The sequence below is a fragment of the Pteropus vampyrus genome, unplaced genomic scaffold (genome assembly GCF_000151845.1).
Source record: "Pteropus vampyrus isolate Shadow unplaced genomic scaffold, Pvam_2.0 Scaffold528, whole genome shotgun sequence".
Taxonomy (NCBI): domain Eukaryota; kingdom Metazoa; phylum Chordata; class Mammalia; order Chiroptera; family Pteropodidae; genus Pteropus; species Pteropus vampyrus.
The window spans coordinates 1,317,577-1,340,402 of NW_011889309.1; the positions used below are offsets into that span (position 1 = coordinate 1,317,577).

Sequence of the window (22,826 nt, forward strand, 5' to 3'; positions counted from 1 at the left end):
TTAGCTTAGTTTGTTTGTCTATTCATTCAACAAATAGTTACTGACCACCAATTATGCATCAGGCCCTTGTATTAGCAGAGGAGGAGTGAACCAGGCCAGACAAGAGAGACAGGTAACTAAATCTAGAAACCCTTTCTTTTAGAATGCAAAAATCATTTGTGTAGGGTTAATCTGGCTTCTTCCCAGGGTTTTTTTTTGTTGTTGTTCTTTTTTTTAAGTCTCTAATTTACGTTAAGAGCCATCAGGTTAAAAGGGGGTTTGAGGAACTATCAACTGGATCCCTTACCTGAAGTCAGTAGTCATTTATAGTATCCTCATTCTGTCCACCCAGAATGGCAGCCAGAGGAGACCCCACACACTTTTCCTGGGCACCTGCCACACAAGCTATGCTGCCAGGAAAGCATCTGTCTAGCCTTACTCCATTCTGCTCACACACCAACCAGCTCCAAGGTGTTACCTTTATGTGACAATATGCTCCCTCGGAAGTTCAAAGTTCTCTTCTCTTGTTTGTGAGTGTCAAATGCCCAAAAGAGGTTCACCACATAGCCATTCACCTGCCAAGAACCAAGAAACGTGTCACGCAAACAGTATAATCATAGACTACACCAAACACAAAAGGTACTCCTTTTCTATAGTTTATCTAGGTATCTTGTTTCTTATAATGGACAGGTTGCTTCTTTTGATCTTTCAAATAGTTCAATTTGTGCTATCATTGAATATTTAGTTGTTCTCTACCTACTTCTAAAAACAAACTTGAGACGTTTATAAAATGTAGATTCAATGAAACAAAAAATTAATATAGAATAAAAGGACAAGAACCGATTCATAAAGGCAGAAGAAGGAAAAATTGAAAAGATAATTAGGTTGTGACAATTCAAGATAAATCTTAGTTCAGTGAAGTCTAAGAGGTCAACAATACAAAGGGGGCTTGGTTAGATCTCATTGTCTAACAGAAGCAAATATATTCATGTATCAGGAAAGACTACCTTTTCTAAGATGAGCTCACAGAAGAATTTGATCTAAAGATCTTTAAATACAAAACAAACAAAATAAAAGATTAGATAGACAAGGTCTACATAAGGCCATTTCTTGCATTGACTGTCTCTGACACCAAATTCTAGTTCAGTAAATGGCACAAGGACTCTGAAGTTTCTTTGTCCTGCTACAACTTCAAAGACAGGGAGGGATGTGAAGAGACGGACAAGAAAGAATGCTATGGAAGGTGGATCTCAACTTGAGAACACAGATAACTATGGTGAAGCTGGCTATGCAGATGGGCCGAGCGGATGTGCTGGTGGTGTTGGTAGAGGAAGATATTGGCTGAATGTTAAGTGGATATGTTTCCAAGTATCTGACTCTCATAAGACTCTTCCACTGTGGGAGCCTCTGCATTAGTGCTTAGCATCAGGAAATCCAATAAAGCTGAAAATTACAGGGCATACATATTCTGTTAACACCAACTCCTTATTTGCACTGTAGCTGTGAACCATTTAATTATACGGTTAAAAAAAAAAAAAAAAAGGCACCAGGCTGAGGCAGAATAATTACATGTGAAGACTCAAGTTATTCTTCATGAGAAAAGGAACCCGACCTAGTTGTGGTATTTTAGCTTTGCTAGACCATGTCATTCATTTTTCTTAATCTTACTGGACTCTGCTGTATCAGTTCCCACACAAAGTGAAGTCCCATCCAACTGCTAGTTTAAAATTTCAACATTACCTTGATGTCACTATCCATGGTCAGGGTGAAACTCAGAGAATTTTCACTATAGCTGTCAATATGGATATCTGGTGGTGGGATCACTAAAAACAAAAAGGAATTCAAAAAGAGAAACCACATGATGAAAAGTGAGGAAGGCAGGACTTAGTTTTCAACACAACAGACAAAGCGATCTTTCAGTAGAGGAAGAAAGGGCATTTCTTTGGCTGTTTTTAACTCGTCTATCTCTTTTATCACTGTTTTCCTGAAGCTGAGTTTGGGTCCACAGTTGCCTGGTGAACACATAGCTATCTTGGCTCAGTCAGCTATCCTGGCAATTAGGACGAGCAATGAAGTTCTATTATGTAAATGCCCCCAAAACAACCATTTCAATCTGGTTCTGAAAGGTACAGAGATCACAGCAAGTGTCACCTTTATTGGCACTAACAAAGACCCAGGAGCCTCAGTCCTTTTGGAAGGATGACAGCAGGATAAATAGTAAGTCATAAATTATAAATGTATTGTGGCATAATGAAAAGAACATAGCCTCTGGAGTTTGGCAAACTTGAGTTCAAATTCCTATTCAGACATTAACAATTACGTAACCTGGGGCAAGTTACTTATCCTCATTGAGCCTGAAAATTATGATCTACACTTCAGAGCTGGGGAAATTCACTAAAATAAAGTATGTAAAGTGCCTAGCACTCAACTAATGTTCTCTTTCTCTCCCTTTCCAGTAATGTCCCATCTATGACAGATTAAAGAACCAGTAAGCCACCAGTATTCTTAAAAAGACCAGAGCTCAAGCTGAGAGCTGGCGGGCCGGGATGGGGGGTGCGGGTGGGGGGAGGGTAGGAAAGGAGAGAATGGCAGAGAGAAAAGACCCCTCTCAGTTCAAGTGATGAACATCATGTTATCCTTTTGAAGGTCTGTCCACAAGAAAGTTGCTAGTGCTTTGCTAGGCAAAAACTAAAAGGGCTTGATGGGATAGATAATATTTAAATGGCAACTTGTATATTAAACTCTCAGAACCTATACCTCTTCTACAGATAAGGCAAGAGAGACTCAAAGGAATGGATAAGATTAGGTGGCAAAAGAGATATGTCAAAATCCAGAAATTTGTCCAGATGATCAACCATGTAATAATAAAACTGAGCTTGAGGAAAATGCAGTAACCAGGAGATTCAGGATATTAGGAGTTTCAGGCAGTCAACTCAGAGCAAAATAGCACAAGTGGTGCTATAAAGCTGAGCTAAATTATAATCGTGCGACTGGGGACAAGTCACAATCCTCTCCAAACCCGTTTCCTCTGCTACAGAATGATCAAAAGAACACTTGAGGGACTGATAAGGATTAAAAGAGATCAATTCATGTAAAACAACAAGCATAGTGCTTACTCCACAAGAAGTGCTGGATAAACCGTGGGCTTTCTCATTGTTATTATTAATCCACTACATTCACTAATTAATTTGGTCCTTCTGGTTGATGCCACTGCTGCTTTTGTCCTCTTCTTATGTTGTTATGATGTGAGGTCACAGATGTTTCAAAACAATCAGCACATAGTTGCCTCTTACATATACGCTAACCAAAATGCACTCAAAGGTTCATCAAAATCATATAAAAGAATTTTAAGAGAAGTAACTATCCACTGAAATTTTCAAATGCAGGTGTGACTTGTGTCTAGGAGTTCAAGGTACATATTTTTTTGTTGACTTTCCAAAGTCCCTTCTTTTCAGTTTGAACAGTCAGTATATTTTGAACCTGATTTTGCAGAAGAAAATGATCCCATAATAAAAACTCTAAGGTAGTATGAATTTGGCACACTTTTTCTAATCCCTATAAACACCCTGCTCCAAAGACTGACAGGATTCACTGAATTTGGCTGCCCCTCGCCCTGATTCAATGACCTTAAATTTCAAAGGCAACCAGTGACCCTTTACAACCCAAGCCTATTTCTCACAGGCTGAGATTAAAGTAATATACACAATCACATTCCCTGCGACACTCTGACTTTAATACTCACAAGTTCAGAAACGAAAGCCCCAAGTACCAAGTCTAAGATCAAGAAAATCACTCAGGCAGTTGAGTTGTCTGTCTCTCAAAATGTGCTAGAGCCTTCATTTAATTGCTTCAATTCACTCATTCATCAACTATTGCATTGGTTCCTACTCAGTGCCAGTGAGAGCAGAGGAAACCAGACAAGATCTCTGTCCTCATGAGGCACACATACCAGATGACAAACCAGCCACCCAGTGTCTGTAAGCACGTGTCTCAGCCCAGGAAAGCAGGGTAGTACAGTGGTTAAGGGCACAGGCTTTGGAGTCAGGCGAATCAGTTTCCTGCCAGCTCTGTCAATTACTGTGTGGCAAGTAACATAACCTCTTTCCAGTTCTTTATCTGTTTATAGTGGTTCTGAGGGTTCAATTAGATGAGTTGATGTATGCAAAGCAGAGAGCACTCCAAAGTGCCCCGAACTTGGCAGCAATCAGCCACTACTCATATCAGCTCTAGTGCTAGAAACCACCACCTACACAATGTGTGTCAGTGCCACTGGCAGAAGGAACAAGCATCAGCATGGCACTCTATTTAAAACACCATAAATGAACATTACAAAACCATCTTTATCTTTAGTGAAGGAAAAGACACCTTCTATTTTGTATATTTGCATGAGCACAGAGGGTCGGGCCTGATGGCCATTGGAAATCCCTTGCATTATAAGAAATGCTTAGTTCTAGGAAGAGGAATACATTCAACAGTCATCCAAAAATACTGTATCTACAGCACTGTGGAGACAGGCATAGAAGCAAATGTGTTGGGGGAAGGAGACTGTGTGAAGTTTTCTAATCTATGCTTCTCCATTTTCCAGTCACACTGAAAGCTACTTCCACAGGGTTGCTCTCTTCTCTAAATCTGCAAACGCTGGGATCATTTACCTTTTCCTTTTATGGTGGTAATGGATTTAGAATCGCTCCAGTTTCCTATTCCACGACTAGTCACCGCAGCCACCTTTTCAAATCAGAGTGTGAATTAGTATAAAATAAAGGCAATGTACCATAGAGCAAGAATTCCGAGAGAGCTAAAGGGGTGAGACTTTGGCAATGAGGTTGGAAAAAAGTGTCAGCAGAGGGATCCAGGATATTCAGAGGCTAAAGCAACTGAAATAAGAGAGGGAAAGAGGCAATACGAAAGAACCTGGGGTAAAGGAAATGGGGCCAGTGCTGAGATTATGAAATGTCTGCTGACTGATGAATGTCAAGGTCTTCCTAAAGGGCAGGTGTGTGTGTGTGTGTGTGTGTGTGTGTGTGTGTGTGCGCGCGCGCGTGTCCATATATACACAGATAAGCATATACGCATATATGAAAAAGAGTACTGAGAAAATTATCAGTGTAAGGGAGTCTGTGTATGTACTTAATTATCTCAAAAAACATGTTCTGCACAAAATCTCTTTTCTGCTAAAGATATTGGTAATATATTTCTTATATAAGAACTCCACAGTATCAACTTAGAAATGCCACTTATAGCTCTGTATCACCTTGCAGCAACAGATAAGCAGAAAAGAGGTAGGTGCAAAAGTATAAGAGCTGGAAAGTTAGCAGAATATCTGAGTTAAAGGCAGGTAAAGTGGCATTGCCATAAATTCTTGGTTATCTGAAGGAAGTCTGATTTTAACTTCTCTGTAACAGAGGTTTAAGAAACAAGTAGAAACAACAACTCCCCAGGGCAAGGGGTTGGTATTTAGCAGGCTGCTAATAAGCATCTCATAAAGGTAAGCAGAGAGTTCTTGAGAAACAGCACCCATCTCCCCATGTTCGAAGACTGAGCCAAGGGCTGAAATGGATGCTAAAACTCACTCTGACAGTGTATTGAGCGCTGACCAATAAGTTCTTTATTTCTGTAAAGTTACTAGCAGCCCTCTGGGAGGCCCATATCCTGGAACCACTCCTGCTGTATTCTACCTAAAGTGAGAAGGAAAAGATTTTAGTAAAAGGTAGCCAAAGGTCTGGGGAATCTTAACACCTTCCAAGGAGGCCAGAGGAAGGTGAAGGGGTGAATGCAAAATCTTCTAATCTTCATTATTTACAAGGTTATACCAAATCAGGTCTAGTTATGCAGAACAATTTCTGCTTTAACAGACCCAGAAATCTCCTAAGTGCCCCAACCCACATGGCCAACTCCTAGAAGATACTTACAATGTACTCTCGAATGAGGCCATGGGAGTGGAGGGGAGGAGTCCAGTGGCCTACAATCACACCTTCTATTTCCTTGTGGAGTGATAGCTGGAGATTTCGAGGGGCATCTGGCACTAGAAAAGAGTCAATTGGGGTTAAAACACACCTGCATACTGGTTAACTAGAGGAATTTCCTTGAGCTTAAAATAATGATAAGAAAGAATATAGAGCTGGCATTGTGATCTATCAACTAGAAAAGGCTGTTAGCTTGGTCTTCACATTTCAAGAAACATTTCACCTCTTCCAGAATGCAAGCTGTGCTGTCCATACATCAGATCATGCCTTAGTCGAGTCTTACATAGATTTGTAGCCCACAAGAGCTACAGGATGGAATTACTTGGGCAGGCTGAGTCACCACTGGCCCTGGACCTCTAATGCTGAGATCTTAATTGTCAAGGACAGCACTTGCTGCCTAGACTTCTCATACAACAAAACAGAGTACCATGGGTATAATTATAAAGGAAGAAGACTTATTTTCTAACAGCACAGAACTTCTAAGTCCAAATGAATAGAATTGCCTTCCAAGCAGACTCTTTAATGATTTTAGTGCAGGCACATTCAAGCCATTTCTGGGTCTTGTCTTATGTGACTGCTTTCAGAGCCAGATTAGAAGCCACACATGAAAACCAGTTACAGTATTATCTAGTCAAACTTTATTTTTTTCTGTAGAGAGCATTTATCCACAGAAAATGAATGTTATGAGTTGAGCTGTATGACCTTTGTCCCCTGCCAAATTTGTATGTTATAGTTGTAACTCACAGTACCACAGAATGTGACTGTACTTGGAGATAGTGTCTTTAAAGAAGTAATTGAGTTAAAATAAGGTTGTTGGGGTGGGCCCTAACCCAATATGACTGATGTCCCTATAAGAAGAATTTAGGACACAGACACACACTCAGAGGGAAGACTATGTGAAGACACAGGAGGTAGACAGCCATCTATAAGCCAAGGAGAAAGACCTACCCTACAGACACCTCAATCTCAGACTCCCTGGCTCCAAGACTGTGAGAAACAAATTTCTGTTGTTTAAGCTGACCAGTCCATGAAACTTTGTTATGGCCACCCTAGCAAACTAATATAATGAGAGTTCATCAAAAATCAGTGTGACCTACGAGCTCTTTAAGGGCAGTAACTGTGTCTTTTTTATCTCCAAATCTCCAATATCTACATTAATACCTGAGCAATAATGAGTGTCTAGCTAATATCTGTAGAAAGAAAATCAATGAATAGGATATTTCAAAGATAATTCCATAGTGTTGAGAGTTTAGCTGAGTTACTCTATGGTCTTGCTGCTTTGGTATCCATTTCATTTGTCCAAGCAGCCTCCAGGGGTCCTTAAACTGACACGAGCCCCTCATACAAGTACATATGCTGGACAGCAGCCTGCAGCATCACAAGCAAATATAAGTTCCTGATATGATCTCCCCAACAGCTCTTGTGCTCAGCAGTCTCCCCTATCTTCCAGGGCCTTCCCATCATGAACCCCTCAGGGAAGACCCCAGCAAAGCTTACCAAAACTCTCTCTTTTTCATTTGGATTCAACCAATCCAGGCTTAGCTTGGGAACCTCAAAGCACTTTACCCAAGGACTCTAATAAAGGTCCTCCTGCTCCTTCTGCCTGTACCCTGCCTTGACCTCCTGAGTGATCCCTTGAGGAAAGCATGTACCTCCTCCGGGACCTGGGATTAGGGAATTTCTCCATTTTAACTTCCCCTGTGGATTTCTGTAGACTATTCAACACCCAGGGCTCTACTTAACAAACGTTAATTTAATAAAGACAACATATAGGTTCTGACAGCAGTTTCAAATGAAGAATCCCCAAAAGTATGGGAATAGGGACTCTCTTGAACACGTTTTGGTAAATATCATAAAAACTTAGCGATAATACTTCTGACTTGCCTCATATTTTAACGATGGTGAGCTCATAAGTACCAAGTACTAGGAAATACCTAAAACGGAAGGTAGAGACAGAGACTAAAGCAACACAAAGAAGGCAATGGCGGACAGAATCTTAAACCACCCTGTTAAGGTACAAGAACATTATGTGACATAATTAAGGAGAATAAATGTTCAAAAACTTAGGCAAGACCATAAAACTTAGCCACAATACTTCTGTTCATATGAGGCACATGTGATTATGCTCCCAACAGTCCTAAGCATCATTGGGAAACTCAGAAAATTCCACATAAGGTCTTATACATGCCATAAAAATAAACTGTAACACTTACATCCTTCTGGAGTCCTCAGAGTCACAAAGTCGTTGGTATTGTGTACTTTGCTCAGACACTGGACCTGGACTTTCACCTGATATGTGGTATCGGGCTTTAAGACTTTTAATACCATGTTTGTTTTATTGCTGTGGCTCTCCAGACTCTTCCATATGCTCTCTCCAACCACCCTAACCAACAGAAGAAAGATACAGTCCTATCAAAGCAGCAGGAGATAGCTGAAATATCTGACTCTTAATAAACAGCCATTCCATGCACACCACAAGAGTTTACAGAACATCCAGTGAAAATGAAGACATCATTTCTCCCATGGCAAATAGGGACCCACCTGTAGTAGACATTATATACACAAGAAGCAGAAGGCATTTTCTTGGGCCGCATCCAGGTCAAAGTTACATCCCCAGAGAAGTCAGCTGTCCACTGAAGATTCTGTACTTTGTATACAGTTAATTCATCTAGAGAGATAAAGGGGGAAAAGGGAAAGAAGGTGATATCTTACAAATTCTTAGATTTCAGAGGTTCTTTCATTTTTAGTAAATCTACCATGATCTAGACTGTAGGGCCACAATCATTATCTTAAAAGACACCCGAGAAAACAGAATGGAAACCTTCCCATATGACCTTTCCCAGGGTCTCCTCAATTTCCAGTCATATTTTTCTTTGCATTTCTTCTCCTTGGCTGTACTCGTTTAAGGTTGTTTCTTAATACTCAATGCTATAAGTACAAGGCCATTGTCACAGCAGGATCTATTATCACTACAAAATAATGTTTGTGCCACCCCCACCCCCCAATTCACATGCTGAAACGTAACCCCCAATATAATGGCATTAGGAAATGGGGCCTTTTGGGAGGTGATTAGGTCATGCAGTTGGAGCTCTCATGAATGAGATTAGTGTCCTCATAAAAGAGATCCTAGAGAACTCCCTCACAGCTTCCATCATGTGAGAACACAGTGAGAAGACAGCTGTCTAAGAATCAGGAAGTAGGACTTCACCAGACACTGAACCTGCTGGTGATGTGATCTTGGACTTTCCAGCCTCCAGAACTGCGGAATAAGTTTCTGTTGTTTATAAGTCATCCAGTCTGTGGTACTCTGTTGTAGCAGCCAAAAAGGACAAAGACAATTTCTAAATGCATTCTAGACAGGACTGCATTTATCCCATCACAAAGCCCGAGGCTCCGTGAGCGCAACAGTGCATCGACATAAGGTGGGAAGTCCACGGAATACCAGTCTTAGATCAGTGTTTCTCAAACAGGGATGAGATTAGCTGGAAGCTCTATCAGAGGTGGGACAAGTCTTACCTTATTTCATACTCCAAAATAGGACAAAAATCTTTCATTTTCAAACTGAGAAAAATCTCAGAAAGGTTCTCTCTAGAAGTCCACACAGGAGGGCCCAGGATAAGCACTGAGGTAAATGAGGGAGTGAGAACCCAGCACTTACCACTGCAGGCCTGCTCGTCACTCTCATCAGAGCAGTCTAGGAAGCCGTCACAGCGTTCAGAGAGCAGGATGCAGGTCTCACTGTCCTCACACTTGAACTCTCTGCTCATACAGGTCAAAGTGCTATGTGTGGCTGAAACACAGAGAAGGGGCCATGTTGTACTAAAGGTTTATCATGTTTGGGAAAAGTGGTTTGCATTCTATGAACTAATCAGCTTCTGCTTCATAATATGCCTCTGGAATGATGAGAGGTGACTCCATGTAGGCACTGTGATACTCTTCATTGGAATCTGCCTTCATGATAAGCAAGAGTCATGAAAGAATCTAACAAACTAGAATTTAAATTCTGGCTCTAAGAGAGTTTGAGTAAACTGCTTAATGGTACCCACGTTCAGTTCTCGTTTGTAAAACTGGGGTGATAATTTCATCACTATTGTGTCTACAAGGATCCAGTGAAATCAAGCACCTGGAATAGTGCCTGGCTGATAGCAGGCATCAACAAATTGTAGCTATAACCCTATAGTGCTACTAATTATTCTGTTACTGTATTAGTTTGCAGAATGATACTTTGATTTCTGGCTTGAGTAATACTAATAATAAGATGAATCACAATATTAGAAGGCATGCCCACTTTATGTAATATTTTAATTCTTTAGGTTTCAAAGTATTTTACCAGAAAATGAAATATCACAAATACAGAGCATTGGTAAATTAAGAGTTATACAACTGTATTGCTATAAACCATAATTTGATGTTCTTTCCATTTCTGTAAGTAGAATTAAACTGCATGAGGCTCTAAAAAGCAAGCAATGGCAATATAATTGCAAATTATAAAAAGAGAAAAAAAGAAAATGGCCATAGAAACCAAATCTACTGACCCAGGAGGGTCTAGGTCAGGCCCACGTACAGGTACTGAGGCCTTTTTTATACAGATTCAGGAGAGGCTGTAATAGTGAAGAGGGTCTAAAATTCCTCTTGCTTTTCCAAGTCAAAGATGTCCGTATTCTAATCCCTGGAACATGTTAAATGTCATCTTCCATGGCAAAAGGGACTTTGTAGGTGTGATTAAGTTAAAGACCCTGACATAGGAAGTTTATCCTGAATTATCCCAGTAGGCCCAATCTAATCGCTTAGGTCCTTAAAAACAGATGCCATTTCCTGGCTGTGGTCACAGAGGAAGATGTGAAGACAGAAGCGGCATCAGAAAGATGGATTGCTGCTGGCTTTGAAAATAGAAGAAGGGGGTCTCTAGAAGCTAGAATAAGCAAGGATAGAGATTTTCCCATGGAGCATCCAGAGGAACCAGCTCTGCCCACTTCTTGGTTTTAGTCAGTAAGACCTGTGCCTGATTACTGACCTAGAAAAGTGTAAGAAAATAAATGTGTGTTGCTTTAATATTAGGTTTGTATTGATTGTTACAGTGGTCATAGAAAACTAACATAGGCTCAAACCTCTGTATTTGCCCAGATCTTACATCTTCCTTGGTTTTCTGGGTTTATACTATAATTTCTCTATTGGGACTCAAGACTGAACCCCTCCTAGCTCTTGCTCCCCACCTCATGCAAATATACATACAATATTCAACACAATGAGTATATCAATACTAAAAGAAATTATCAAAGAGACCACTAAACCACTGTACTAATCTGAGAGTAGTGAATCTATAACTATAATTCTTGACAGATCCTTAGGATGAGCCCTAAACACACATTGAAGCAGAAATATGGAGCTGAGCATGTGCAACATTTACAAGCTCCACAGAGATTCATCAGAATTGGCCAGGGTTGAGAACTTCTGTTCTAGAACAAGAACAGGTAATTCCGTTTTCTATCTCAAGCACTGTATCCACTTCTGAAAAGCACACTCTGAGATATAGGTAGAAAAAGTACACACTGTTCACATCAGAGCACCAGAATGGTCAAGAGGATAAAGGGTTCAGAGATATTTTCCTAGAGATGAAAAGATACAGGAGTTGGGGGTAGGAATGGAATGCTACAACAATTGTCCTTAACTGATGAGTTTTCACGTGAAAGAAAAATTAAGGCTTTTTTGCATGTCTCTAGAGTGGAGGTACAGACTTCAGTTAAATATATATTTTTAGGGAACTCTCTAATATACTAATTCTCAATGGGAAATGGAAAATTGCAAAACCACTTGTGAGGCTTTTTACAAATTATAATCCCCCATCTCCTGGAAAATTATTGTATCATAGAGCTGGTATATGCTGAGCTGAAATTGGTTTACCTTGGGGAAGTAGGAAGGAGGGCTCTGTTACAGATAAAACTGAATTAGAGTATTTAGAAAAGGTTTGAGAACCACTAGTGTAACAGTCTCAGAAGCCCACGATGAAATTCATCCATCTTTCTACCCATCCATCCTTAACTAAGCAACATTCTTATGAATAAGGCAGATTTAAAACAGCCTAAAGAAACTTATTTAAAGAATACCAATTAATGAATTAATCTCACCCAGGAGGAAGGTCCTATTCCAGTTCCTTTTTGTTAATTATTTTCAATGTTCACCTATTGTGTGGTTACTTACTTGGCTCAGATGTTTCTATTATTATTTGGTAAGTGTGGAGTCAAATGACCTGTCATTTTAATGTCCCAAGGGTAGCCTTTTTCATTCTTTTAATGTAAATGTAGAATTTTATACTAATCCTCAATTAATTTCTCTGTGTTATTTGAAGTATTCCACCATACAAGAACTTTCAACACGGCATGATGAAAAAATCATAACTGTATGAAAAAAAAAAAACCAACTAAATAAATACCCCAGTCTATTACATGACCCTTCTTGAAGCTTAATTTTATTATCTCTAAAATTGAGATAATATCAAAATCATAAGGTTATTGGGAAGAATGAAGCAAAAGTAATGGGATATTATGCTCTCAAAAAATCTTCCCTGGGGGGTGAATTTCTCTTCAACTACTCACGACAATTGGCCTCATCCTGACCATCCTGGCAATCTTGATGGCCATCACAGCGCTTCCAGTTGGGGATACATTTCTTTGGTTGGTGGCACTCAAATTCAAATCGGTCACACCGCCCAAGCTGTGTGGGAGTGGAAGCAGCAGTAACATTTGCTAGAAAAGAAGATTTTTTAAAATCACTTTTTAGTGTTGAGAGAGCTGGTCAGCAACTGCAACCAACTTAATGTGTTAGGAGGTTACAGCACTTTAGGAATTATAGCAAGGATCTGAAGACAAATGTCAGCTTTGGATAAAAACCTCAGAGTGACTAGACGCGGGCATCTAACTTTGCTCTCGTAGGACCCCACTATAAGAAGAAAGAGTGACAAAATTTTGGAAGCTGGAAAGCAGACAGACAGTGGTAGGTGACTAAAGAAGCCATAGGAGACTGTATTCTATCCTAAGCTGTCAAGAGAGAAAGCTAAGAACCAGCAAAATCAACATCACAGAAACCTCAAAAAGCTCAAAAATTGTATCTCAACTAGGGGCGAAATAGAAAGTTACAATAAAGAAAATAATTGAAAGACACGTAAGAAGCAGCTAGACTCTCTATGACCCCTCCCCCACTAGCTCTGGGAGGCAATCACTCTGCACATAGCATCATAGAAGGCTAGAGAAATGCTTTTTGGAGTGGGTAAAAAGAACTCTGTTTAGACAGGCATAGTTGGGACTTGAGAATGTGGTACTAAAAAGAGGGGATTAAACCTACAGATTGCTGAATGCAAAGGAAGATCTTTCTCCTCTTGCTCAGAAACCCTGCCAGTAAGACCTATATTCTCCAGTCAAGAGACTAAAAATCTTCTATAGAAAAACTGACCAGCCTCAGAGACAAACCCTAAGGTAACCCAGATCAAGAGTTCTCCAAACAGCTCAACAATGAAACTCAAAGTTGACAAGCCTACCCATGTGTGCAGAATTTCTTAGCAGTATTTTTAGTCCCCAACCTTAAACACAAGCAAGCAGCTGAGGAAAGCTTTTGACATGAAAGACAAAAACCAATGTGGACCCCCTCCCACTGCAAAAAAGGAAATGTGGAAGAAATGGAGACTTTGTAAGAAATCTTCAAAAAAATCTTTAATATGTTCAGAAAGAATATATTTATCCATGAGAAAAGGACAAGATGCCATAAAAAAAAGCAGGATTAAAAATTGTACTGTTCTTAAAATTAAAACCATGACAACTCAAATGGAAAACTCAGTAGAGGAGTTGGAAGATAGAATTGAGTAAATCTTCCAGAGAGTAGGAAAAAAAATATGTATGTATGTATGTACGTACGTATGTATGTATGTATATATGTATGCACGTGTGTATATATATATTTATATATATACACACATATATATATGAAATAGAAAATATTAGAAACAAAAAGAGGGCCAGATCAGAAGATCCAATATATGAATGACTAGAGTTTCAGAAAAAAAAAAAAGAAGAAAATATCATAAATGAAATATTTCAAGAAAAATTCCTAAAACTAAAATACATAAATTTCCAGAATAAAAAAAGCCTATCAGTGTCCACTAATTGGACAGAAAAGGACCCATATCAAAGTACATCACTGTGAAATATAAAAATACTGGAGCCAAAGGGAAGATTCTATAAGCTTCCAGAGGGTAAAAACAGGTTACATCAGAAAAATCAAAATCAGAAAGGCTTTGGATTGCCCAAGAGTTGTTTGAAGAACGGTAAAGCAATGCCTTCAAAATTCTGAAGGAAAATTATTTACAATCTATAATTCCAAACCCAGCCTAACTATCAGTCAGGTCTAAAGACAGAAAAGAAGAACATTTTCAGACAAGCAAGACCTCACTCTCATATACTCTTTCTCAGGAACTTTCTGGAAAATGTTCTCTACCAAAACATAGGATTAAAAAAAAGAAAAATTTGGGATATAGAAAACTAATATTCCAACACAAAAGAGAGCTAAAGTGAGTCCTTAGGATGATGGAGAAACAACAGCCCAGAAGACACCTGTGTCTCAGGCATGAAGGGCAACCAGCATGAACCAGAGCAGCAAAACTCAATAGACAAACACACTGAAGGCCTTCAACTGTCCTGGGCCACTGTACCATCACATTTATCTGACAAAGCTACTAGAGGGTGTGCTCCACCAAAACAAGGGAGTAAACCAAGAAAAAGCAAGACACAAGATCCATGAAATGGGGAATCTAAATCACAAAAAAGCAAAAAAAATTCCGAGAAGGGCAGTGAAGTCCCAGGTCAGGGGCATGCCGCAAGCACAGAGAAGAGAGGCCCAGCTGTGAGAAGGGAGATCACCAAGAGAAACACTGGAGCTGAGGAATCATTTGACATGGTTACCTAGTGGGAAGTTATTCTTAGAGGCTACTGACAGATGGAAAGCATTAGCAAATGGTACAAAACAATCTGAGTTAACAAACAAAAAAAGCAAGTATTAAACTTTTGGATATTATGTGTATTCCATAGTTTTAACTGGATTTCCAACCCTCAGAACCACTCTGCTAAAACAGGTACCTGGAGAAGAGTGGTAAAAAATGAGGCTAGAAAGCTAGGTCAAGGCAAATCATGGCACTCATACTTGGACAATAAAGGAACCATCAGAAGGTTCTAGTACTGGCAGAGGATATGCTTGTGTATCACTTTGTGGCTTCTTGGAAGATAAATTGAAAAGGGGATAGACTTGAGGCAGAGAAACCAGATAGGAGACTTTTACTCTGAAGAAATAACATCTGAGCATTAGAGACAACACCGATCTAAATTTACACAATGTACAAGAAAAAAATCACAAAAGCTTAATGAAATATCTAAATAGCAATCTGCTCACTCATTGGATTAGTCAGAATTCACTACAGTTTATTAATGTCCTAGTCAGAGTTTCAATAACTGAAAATAATTTTGAGAAAAGAATTATCAAGCTTCTAAATAGAGAGGTAGGCCTTAGAGGGAAAAGGCAGAGATAAAAGCTTTTGTTTTGTTTTGTTTTGTTTTACAAGTAGTTTTAATTTGAGAAGAATTTATAGGATACCAACTATATGCCTATTATTGTGGTCAGCACAGTGGTGTATTCAAAGTAGTATGCAGCATGATCCCAAAACACAAGGTACACACAATCGCTATGGAAAGAAAAGATTTATATAGATGAAATGATTAGGAAGTGATATAATGGCAGATCATAGTAAGTATCAAAAGATAAGTTGATATTGGAAAAGAGATAAAAAAAAAATCAGTTAAAGCAGGGAACCCCAGACCCCATACTGCAGACTGGTACTAGTCCGTGGCCTGTTAGGAACTGGGCGGCAAAGAAGGAGGTGGGCAGCGGGCGAGTGAGGGAATTTTCATTTGTATTTACAGCTGCTCCCCAGCCCTAGCATCACTGCCTCAGCTCCACCTCAGATCATCAGGCATTAGATATTCTTAGCAGCACCGGTCCCTGGTGCCAAAAAGGTTGGGGAACCACTGAGTTAAAGGACTTAATGAAAGCTCCATGGTGGAGGGGCTTGAGAGAAGACTAATTCCCTCCTTGTTGGAAGCAGGAATCTCAAACTTCAATGAACCTAAGGATCATATGAGAAGCTCCTGGGTTCCACCTGGAATTTCTAATTCTATGTTTTTTATAAAGATCCCAAATAATTCCATTACGGGTGGTCTGTGTGCCACATTTTGAGAAATACTGACAACATATCGAGGTCTCTTTTAGCTACAAAATCCATGCTTCTCTCTGCTCTGAGGAATAGTGGGTTTCACAGAGATGGAAGTAGGAGGACAAAGTCAAGGATGGCAAAGGTTTCTGAAAAGGCAATACTCTGAAAGAATATAGGCAGAGAAGCAGCATGTCTGTCCAGAGTGGATGAGGAGCCCAGCTTGGCGGATGTGAGAAGTAATGGCAGGCAAGGGGTGGTCAGCTCACACAGGGCCTTGACAATAGGACTCAGGGGTGAGGATCTAGTTCCTGCACAGAGGAAAAGAGGAAACCACTCATGATTTTAAACAGGGCAGCAGTGAGATGAAAACAGTATTAAAGAAGGAAAATCAGATAGTTGACCTAGAAGTTTGCTAAGAAAAACCATGGCAAATAATTGTCAATTCTCTTACAATAATTGAGTTTGAAATAAAATCCTGTTTAGGAGAGGGCGCAGCATCCTTACCTCTGGATTTAGTTAAGGACATGCGCTAAACGGGGTCTCAAAGTTCACCCAGCTTCCAGCAATATGGTTAACCGCACAAACCTTCAGCTGCCTCTCCGTGTTCAGCCACTAGATGACAGTGCTTACCCTTCATTTAGTAGGTCTGGCAACTAGCAAGCAGGAAAACTGGGCTCTCTCCTAAGAGTAATATATGCACGAACACCTCCCCATAATTCTCATTGTAATTTCCTGCAGAGAAGAAAGAAAAGGTGGCCCAACCGCAGCCAGCGGGGAAAGCAGGGTGGCTGCCCTTTTCTTGCAGGAAGATCAGAGGGAAATTATAGATGATGAGCTACCCCAGTTCCAAGTCTCCATGGGTCTCTGCTCTGCGGTGAGCAGCAGCCTGGCCAACGAGCAGAGTTCCAGAGATCAGGGCATCAGCCCGGCCATGCTGTGCCCAGGATGAATCCCTGGAAAGTCCTCTCTATAAAAGCAGGTGTCAAGGGAGAAGCCAGGGGCCAGCACTCACCAGGTGAGGGGCAGACTTCCTCATCCGAGCCATCTGCACAATCTCGGTACCCATCACATACCCAGCTGTCCATCACACAGGCCCCACTGCTGCAGCGGTAGTAATTAGGTGGACACGTAGAGGGCCCAGGAGTGGGGGAGGGAAGAATATGTGAATCTGAGGAAAACACCAAACAAGAAAACCCAAAATGTTATGAGAAGCTTGATCTCAGACCAAAATGGGTCCCAAAACAATTGTGGATATCTCAGTTTTAGCTGCAGCAGCCCAGTATCAAGCAAAGTTCTGAAGAGTAGCTCATTTAAAAATCATTTATAATGGGATGTCAGAATATACTTTTTTTTTTTTTTTTTCGTTTCTTGGAGCAGATGCACCTTACTTATTTTATTTGATTTAGGCTAATATTCAGACGAATGTGCTTTTGCAGGGGCTCGTGCAGGCTGATGGAAGGAAAGTGACTCAGAATGCATGGAGAGAATTCCTTCTGAGTCTAAACACTGTTTTGGTTCACATTATACCACAACTACCCCAAGGCCTGGTTCAGAGATAAGAAAATCAAAACTGAAAGGGACGAGCATACATTCCACTTCAGGGCTTCTCAACTGCATCATGGCACACATGGCATCTAGAGAGCTTGTTTAAATGCAGATTCTGACTCAGGAGGAAGGTCTGGGGTGGGGTTGGGGAGTCTACATTTCTAAACAAGCTCCACAGAAAGACAGATGTTGCTGGTCTGCAGACTAAACTCGGAGTAGCCAGGCCCTAGGGTTCTTACTGTGCACTGCAAAATATGGAATTAATACTCCTAGAAATGGAAGAAACCAACCACCGTGATTTTCCAAATGGGAAGAGGATAGAACTCAGAGAGTTACCCCTCCCCCAAAATATCACTGCCTAAGCCAGGCACTGAGTGTCTTCATTGTGGGGCAGAGCCCAGGACCTCTTACCTCCACAGTCTCTCTCATCAGACCAGTCCCCGCAGTCATTCTCCCTGTCACACTTCCACCTATTTGGAATGCAGTGGCCATTCTCACACTGGAACTGGAAGTACCGGGAACAGTTTGGGAGTTCTGTGGGGTTTTCTGAGAACAAACACACTATCAGTCGTTTGCCCTGCACCAGTGTGAACGTAAAGCTCCAAATACACAGCCTCCTCGACACCCAAGTTCCGGGGCGGCCTGCACATCCCTCCCAACCAGAGAAAGATAAGGCAGCTTCTTGGACCCAGTGGGTGACCAAAAATACATCCATAAACTCAACAGAAGCCCATCCTCCCAGACCCCAACTCATGTTTCTCTGACCTACACTTCTATATATCTTGCAAATGATACTCGAGTTCTTAATTTTGATGCTTTACCAAAGGAATGACCTAACTATTGATGACAACACAATGGTGATAATGATGTTATTACACTGTGGTATCTATTACTTATAGGGGAGGAAGGGGAAGCACACTCCTCCCATAAAAGGAAATATTTATCATAAATTCCTTACCTACTATATTCCTTAATACAGAATGTGAACTTCCAGATGGGGAAAGAAAAGGAAATGGAATAAACATCCCCTAACACCTACTCAGAATCAGGTTGCTACTTCAAGACTCAGTTCCATGGAGATTCAAGAATTGGCAGGAAGTACTGCTGAGGGAGGAGAAGGCAAAGCTAGCACGAGTGTGCTGGTGAGCATCCCCTTTATAACGACAGGGACCACTGTAACCCGAAGAGAGGGGTGAGAGGGTGCAGACCTAAGACCTTCTTACCACAGTTGGCTTCATCGGAGTAGTCGCCGCAGTCATCCATCCCATCGCATTTCCAAATCAAACTGATGCACACTCCATTCTGACACTGGAAACTGAACTCATCACAAACCTTGTGGAATTCAGGGTCTTGGGCTAGATAAGGAACAAACATCCATGAAACCCAGACTATTTCCGTATCGAGGAGTTCAAGGTAGTAACGCTGCTTGGAAACAAGAGCAAAGAGTAAAAGGCCTCCACCAAGAGACTGTCTAAAGGATTTCTTGAAAGAGAAAGTCAATTGAAGGCCTAACCCCCAGTACCTAAGAACGTGACTACATTTGGAGATAAGGTCTTTAAAGATATAATTAAGGTCAAATGAGGTCATTAGGGGAGAGCTGCAACTCAATATGACTGAAGTCTTTATAAGACGAAATCAAAACAGACAGGCATGGGGAAGGCCAATTGAAGACACAGAAAAAAGATGGTCATCTTCAAGTCAAAGAGACAGGCCTCAGAAGAAACCAACCTTGCCAATACCTTGACACTGGACTTCCAGCCTCCAGAACTGTGAGAAAACACATTTCTGTTGTTTAAGCCACCTAGTTTCTGGTCCTTTGTTATGGCAGGTCCTTTGTTAATACAAGTACCTACTACATGCAGGGCAGTTTTAGGAATGGGGCTATAGCTGTGAACCAGACAAAGGCCCTGCTCTCATGACACACACATTCCAGCAGGGGGAGACACACAGGAAAATTAACGCACAGTGTGCAAAGTGGTGGTAAGTGCTGTGAAAACCACTGGAGCAAGCCAGGGGGCAAGAAAAGCCTGTCAGGAAAGGCAGCATTTGAGCAGAGATCTTGGTTATTCTTCATCTTCCCGTTATTCATATATCAGCAACTAATAAACACTACTTCTGAAGCAGCAACAGTAAGCCTTCCTCAGAAAAAGCAAGACTGGACACATAAACAGGACCTGTAAACTAGATAGAAGTGCCTCCTCAGGGTGGCCCCTCCTTGTAGTTTCTTCAGTGAATGCCAGTTACCCATGGTGCCCCAGCCCACGGCCTGCCCCACTCACAGCATCCTGCAAATGCTGCATCCTCATCTGATCCATCTCGACACTGGATAATCCCATCACACACCATGGAGTGAAACAGGCACTGCTGGCGGTTCTTACACACGAAGTCCATGAAGCGTGTGCAGAGGGGCTCTGAAAGCGGTCCAGTGAAGAAGCTGTGAGCACTCGGTACAGATGTACATGCAGGAAACAGTAGTAACAGCCACCATTTACTTAGCATTTGTTTTGTACCACACCCTGACCTAAAGCACTTGACATAAAAGCACATCATTAAACTCTCATGGTACTATTATGAGAGATTTTATTGTCTTGTTTTCAAAATGAGAAAACAGGAATGGCAGCATTAAGTATTTTGCCAAGAGCACACAGCTGACGAAGGTGGAGCCAAAATTGAAATTCAAAGCTGTCTGACATCACAGCCCATGATCTTAATCTCTATTAATATAATACTAGCTCTCTAATAAGGGGTTGGTACACTTCTATGAAGGACTGGTGTTATGGACTGATTTGTATCCCCCTCAATTCATACCTTGAAGCCCTAATCCCTAATGTGACTATGTTTGGAGATAGGGCCGTTAAAGAGGTAATGAAAGTTAAATGAGATAAATACTATTAAAAGAAGTAAATGAAGGTTAAGTAGATAAAAATGGTGCACTGATCCAATAGGACTGGTGTTCTCACAAGAAGAGACAGACACCAGAGATGGAAGGCCCTGAGAAAACGCCATATGCGTCCATATGAGGCCATAGTGAGAAGATGGCCTTTGGAATTGAATGGCAACATTGGCTGGTCTGGGTCTCCAGCCTGCCAGCCACCCTGCAGATTTTGGATTTGCCAGCCTTCATAATCACATGAGCCAATTCCTTAAAATCAATGTCTCTATATATACATCCACATCCTACTGGTTCTGTTTCTCTGGAGACCTTATCACAACTAGAGAGCAATTCTCAAGACTTTGCAGGTCACTCAGTCTCAATTACAACTACTCAATTCTTTCACTGTAGCACAAAGGCAGCAAGAGACAGCATGTAAGCAAATGGTAGTGACTGTGCTCAAATAAAACTTCACTTAATAGAACAGGGTATGGGTTAGATTCCCCCAGAAGCCAGTTTACCAACCCCGGCACTATTACATCACTTCTCAGCCTAGATTTCATGTTAGAATCACCTGGAGCACTTTTTAAAACTTCCAATGCTCAAGCCACACTCTAAAAATTAACTCAGAATCTCTGGGGACAGGACGGGGATGAGACCTGGTCACCATAAGCCTTTAAAGTTCCCTGGTCACCATGAGTTCCAATGGATAAACTCATGGATGAACACTCCTGACCCAAGACATTCTTTCTAGGTCTAAAGAAAACTGGGGATAAAAAGGGTCACACAGACTCAAAATGTTACCAGAGTGATAATCAGTGACATGAATAAAACCAAGAAAGTAGGAGAAATAAGTATCCAATTCAAAATAACTGGCTGTGTCACAGAACATACTGCAACTAAACAATAACATTTACCCAACTATGACCTAATTCCACAATCACCCCTCTTCCCACTCCACTATCCTTCACCTAGACCAAGGCTCTCTGTCATGATCAGCCTCTCAGAGTCTTAGTCAAGCACTCAGCATCAACTTGGTTATAAGCTACCTACAAGTAGGTACAGAGGAAATGAAAGGATTTAGTCCAATACATGCCCTTCACTCGTAACCACCACGTGGTTCCCTAGGGCAGAGAGAGGACTCACCACAGTGCTGCTCATCTGAGCCATCTGAGCAATCCTGCAGACCATCACAGTGTTTGCTAGATGGGATGCAGGTGCCATTCGGGCAGCGGAATCCATTGCACTTCTTCTCTGAAATGTAATTCAATAATAAAGAATAGCCAAGAGGAAACAGGCAGGCACTCACATATATACATTGTTGGGAAGGTATAAATTTGTACCACCCCTAAAGAGGGCAATTTGGCAACAGCTATCGCAATTACAAATGTTTATATACTGTGACCCAGAAATGCCTCTTGGAGAAATGTAATCTACCTACATAAGTGAAAAATAATGTAAGTACAAGGTTATTCACTGCGACACTGTTTATAATAGATTGAAAACCACCTACATGTCCATCAATAGGGGACCTTATAAGTTATTATACATTGGAACACTAGACTGTCATTATAATGAGACTGAAAAAGCATACTGTAAATTACGTCCTAGATATACAGTTATGTGAAAAACAAGGTACAAAACCACATGCATAGATTACTGTCTGTGTAAAACTGGACAATACACAGTATATTTAAATTTGCACATGTGAACAAAAATATTCTGAATACATATATAATCAAGGTTTCTTTTGGGGACAAGGTGGAAATTGGGAAGATGGGTAGAAAAATGTCTTGTATGCCTTTTTATACTTTTTCCATTTTGAATCATTTTAATCTGTTACATACTCAAATAATTAAGTATGTATGTTTTAAGAAATGTAAAAGAAAAGTTTTAGTGAATGGAATAAAAGAGAACATGAACCCTCATTATAAACCCTGGTTTTTAAAGCTCTCTTAAATCACTCACCATCTTAATTCTTCAGGAATTATAAGCCAAAGCCCTTTTGGAGAAAGTCTGTCTGAGAAATGTTAAGAACCTTAGGCTTCTCACTTAGCATGGAATTCTCAGCACCAGGTCACCCTTTGTCCTACACAGAGAGCTGCTGCCAGACAGTAGGCTTAGCCATCAGTTCTAGCAGGTCCGTTATGGCCACTGCAAGCCTAACTCAGTAAAATAGTTCTAGGATGATCAGGCATAAGGTGAGAAAATATTTTTT

At 40.7% G+C, this 22,826-nt stretch overlaps 1 protein-coding gene across 3 annotated transcripts in view; it reads right to left on the reverse strand.

Annotated features, from left to right (window-relative positions):
- SORL1 (sortilin related receptor 1) overlaps positions 1-22,826 on the reverse strand; it is a 153,128-nt gene that overhangs the window by 16,247 nt on the left and 114,055 nt on the right. For 2 of the 3 annotated variants that reach the window (XM_011383581.2, XM_011383582.2), the window contains 14 exons: positions 21,755-21,862; positions 20,016-20,147; positions 18,960-19,091; positions 18,148-18,282; positions 17,204-17,359; positions 12,536-12,685; positions 9,601-9,732; positions 8,484-8,610; positions 8,156-8,325; positions 5,889-6,001; positions 5,550-5,654; positions 4,632-4,704; positions 1,720-1,802; positions 458-554 (listed from right to left, as the gene is read on the reverse strand). In XM_011383581.2, the coding sequence (XP_011381883.1) occupies positions 458-554; positions 1,720-1,802; positions 4,632-4,704; positions 5,550-5,654; positions 5,889-6,001; positions 8,156-8,325; positions 8,484-8,610; positions 9,601-9,732; positions 12,536-12,685; positions 17,204-17,359; positions 18,148-18,282; positions 18,960-19,091; positions 20,016-20,147; positions 21,755-21,862 (1,713 nt within the window). The remainder of the gene's footprint in view (positions 1-457; positions 555-1,719; positions 1,803-4,631; positions 4,705-5,549; positions 5,655-5,888; positions 6,002-8,155; positions 8,326-8,483; positions 8,611-9,600; positions 9,733-12,535; positions 12,686-17,203; positions 17,360-18,147; positions 18,283-18,959; positions 19,092-20,015; positions 20,148-21,754; positions 21,863-22,826) is intronic. The other variant, XM_011383583.2, reaches the window with a different exon arrangement.